The sequence below is a fragment of the Octopus bimaculoides genome, chromosome 13 (assembly GCF_001194135.2).
Source record: "Octopus bimaculoides isolate UCB-OBI-ISO-001 chromosome 13, ASM119413v2, whole genome shotgun sequence".
Classification (NCBI taxonomy): Eukaryota; Metazoa; Mollusca; class Cephalopoda; order Octopoda; family Octopodidae; genus Octopus; species Octopus bimaculoides.
This window is the reverse complement of record NC_068993.1, coordinates 53,336,993-53,340,081: the sequence shown is the minus strand read 5'-3', so window position 1 is coordinate 53,340,081 and position 3,089 is coordinate 53,336,993. Positions and strand designations below refer to the sequence as shown.

The following is a 3,089-nucleotide window of genomic DNA, read 5'->3' as shown; positions in this document are numbered from 1 at the left end:
ATATCCAATGATATTATGGGATACAGAATACTGTTATACATGCAAGGATATCTACTTTCACATCCTCCTCCTTCTCCTCATCATCATCATCATTACATCGTCGTCGTCATTGTCATCTTAATGTTTGTTTTCTATGCTTGCATTGGTTCGATGGGATTCGTTGAGGTGGAATTTTCTACTGCCGGATGCCTTTCCTATCGCCAACCCTCACCTACTTCCAAACAAGGTAATATTTAAAAACAACACCTCCGCCTTCGCTTAGGCAGAGGAAATAATGATATCATAGGATTTATTATAATATTAATTATAAACTATATGAACCCTAAATAATTAACTTCTTAATTAGACACTAAATTATTTGTAGAATGTGATGTGAATATAAGGGTTGATTCCAATTTTATCAGCACTTAAAGAATGAAAGGTAAATTTAATTCAGACACATTTTAAATCAGGACCTAAAAAATCAAAAGTAAGTCTTTGAATGCCAAAGGTTTTGTTCTATAATATTTTTATCAACTTCGTCACTATCACAATATGCATATGTGCAAAGGCGGTGAGCTGGCAGAAATGTTAGCACACAGGGTGAAATGCTTAGTGGTATTTTGTCTGACTGGTTCTCATGCTGGTGGCACATAAAAAGCACCATCTAAACGTGGCAGATTCCAGGTCCGCTTGACTGGTTCTCATGCCAGTGGCATGTAAAAAGCACCATCCAAATGTGGCCAGTGCCAGTTTCTTTCTCTAATGCTTTACATAGTTCAGCATGTTTCTGGCCACTGAAACATGTTCTGTCAGAGAGTGTTGTTGCAAACCTACACAAGTGAACATGTGTACAATAAGAGGAATTTCGAAAGAAGTATGTATATAACTAGTTTTTAAACACCAATGGCTATGGGGGTCCACCACAGTAAAATAGTAATCAAAAGGGGTCCATAGGTAAAAAGTGGTTGAGAACCACTGATATAACAGGTAAAGAATCACCAAGCAAGTCAATATAGGAATGGCAAGTCTTGGAGCAAAAGGACAATGATTGGAGAAACACTGATAAAGTATTAACAGACCAAACATGAGAAACAGAAGGAACGAAGTCAGATTGGAGAACATTGGAATTCACAGATGACATGACACTGAATTATGATGTGTGGAGAGGTATCAGTCTTATCAAAGCCATATTAACAGGTGTTGAGTAAATGAAGAAGCTAACAAGAAAGTCTCTAACAGTCACTTGACCTGCTAAAAGTAGTAGGCATTCTTCCTCAAATCACATCTTATTGTCTTAACCTTTTTGTTACTAAATTTCTGTTAAGCTATACTTTGTTTCTAACAATTCTAAAAATTTTCTCCAAAAAACAAAAACACAAAAACATCACACACATTTTAAAATATTTATTTAAGAAAGACTTGATCTTTGATGAGATTTTTTTAAATAATTATATAAAATTAAATATTCTGAGAAACTGACTCAAAAAAAAAAAAAGATTGGAAATTTACAAAAACAGCCATTTTTTACTGCAAAGAGACATGAAATTGGTCATAAAAATATCGGTGCATGGCATCATGGCATCAAAAGAAAGCTATAATTGCCATTCTGTTGAGTAACTTCATTTAATACCAAAATTTATTTGTTATTTCTTTTATAATATTGTTGCTGATCTTTTTCTTTTTTAATATTTTTATTGCTATCATACTGTTCATGTTTTCATAATGATATGTTGTGAGAAAATGGAGTCTGATTTTCTAACAAAGCTACAAAAGTAGATTTTTTTTTATTCGTTTTATATTTTAAGTTTATATTAAAAAAGTTTAATCATTATTATATTAACATTATTATTATTATTATTATTATTATTATTATTAATGATACTAATAATAATGATAATACTTTTAAATCATTATGATATAAAATTATGTTTCGTGAGAACCAAATATTGGTCAAACTACAGTAACTGATATGCTTTAGTCCTGGAACAGGTCTCCTGTCTTTGGTTCATACAATTTTGATCTGTAGCGTTGATATTTCTTGGGCCAAACCTGCGTAAAAAGAGGAAATTACAATCTGTAATAACAAAATATATTTTTACGGGAAGAAAAGTATAAATGATCAAATTATCAAGAAGAAACCCCCCAAGCTACCTGACCGAAGAAACAATATGGCAAACATGACAGCAAAGGCATTGCTTCAAAAAGTGGTCAGTGACACTTGCAGCAACATCCACATCACTTCAAATAATCAACATAATGTCATTACATTCATATAAATAATGGTTTCAGATTTCGGTACAAGGCCAACAATATTAGGAGAAGGGATTAATTGATTACACCAACCCACCACGCTCAACTGGTGGTTAGCATTAGAAAAGGCTTCCAGCCATAAAAGCCATGCCAAAACAGACCTTGCCAGTGCTGGTGGCATGTAAAAAGCATTCAGTCCACATTCCAGGGTGTCTGGTGTCAGGAAGGGCTTCCAGCCATAAGAACCATGCCAAAACCAGACACTGAAAGCTGATGAAGTCTTCTGGCTAGCCAGCTCCTGTCAAACTGTCCAACCCATGCCAGCATAGGAAATGGATGTTAAATGGTAATGATGATGATGATCGCAAAAGGATGAAAGGCAAAGTCAACCTCAGTGGAATTTGAACTTAATAAAGGACCAGAAGAAATATCGCTCAGCATTTGGTCCAATGTGCTAATAATTCTGCCAGATCGCTGCCTTATACTACTTGTTCCTGTAAATAATGCACTACAATTACATTACTCTTATCAACACAACAACAACATGCTCTAACTTCAAAGTAGCACAGGCACAAAAACTATGACAATTTCATGGAACTCACGATAAACACAGCTATTAGACATCATCATCATCGTCATCATCATCATCGTTTAACGTCCGCTTTCCATGCTAGCATGGATTGGACGATTTGACTGAGGACTGGTGAACCAGATGGCTACACCAGGCTCCAATCTGATTTGGCAGAGTTTCTACAGCTGGATGCCCTTCCTAACGCCAACCACTCAGAGAGTGTAGTGGGTGCTTTTACGTGTCACCCGCACGAAAACGGCCACGCTCGAAATGGTGTCTTTTATGT

At 35.4% G+C, this 3,089-nt stretch overlaps 1 protein-coding gene across 1 annotated transcript in view; it reads right to left on the bottom strand.

The window, feature by feature from the left end:
- Positions 1–1,371: 1,371 nt before the first annotated feature.
- LOC106881063 (cathepsin O) overlaps positions 1,372–3,089 on the bottom strand; it is a 19,642-nt gene continuing 17,924 nt past the window's right edge. Inside the window, exon 9 of the mRNA XM_014931275.2 lies at positions 1,372–2,031. Coding sequence (XP_014786761.1) covers positions 1,988–2,031 — 44 coding nt within the window. The 3' untranslated portion in view covers positions 1,372–1,987. The remainder of the gene's footprint in view (positions 2,032–3,089) is intronic.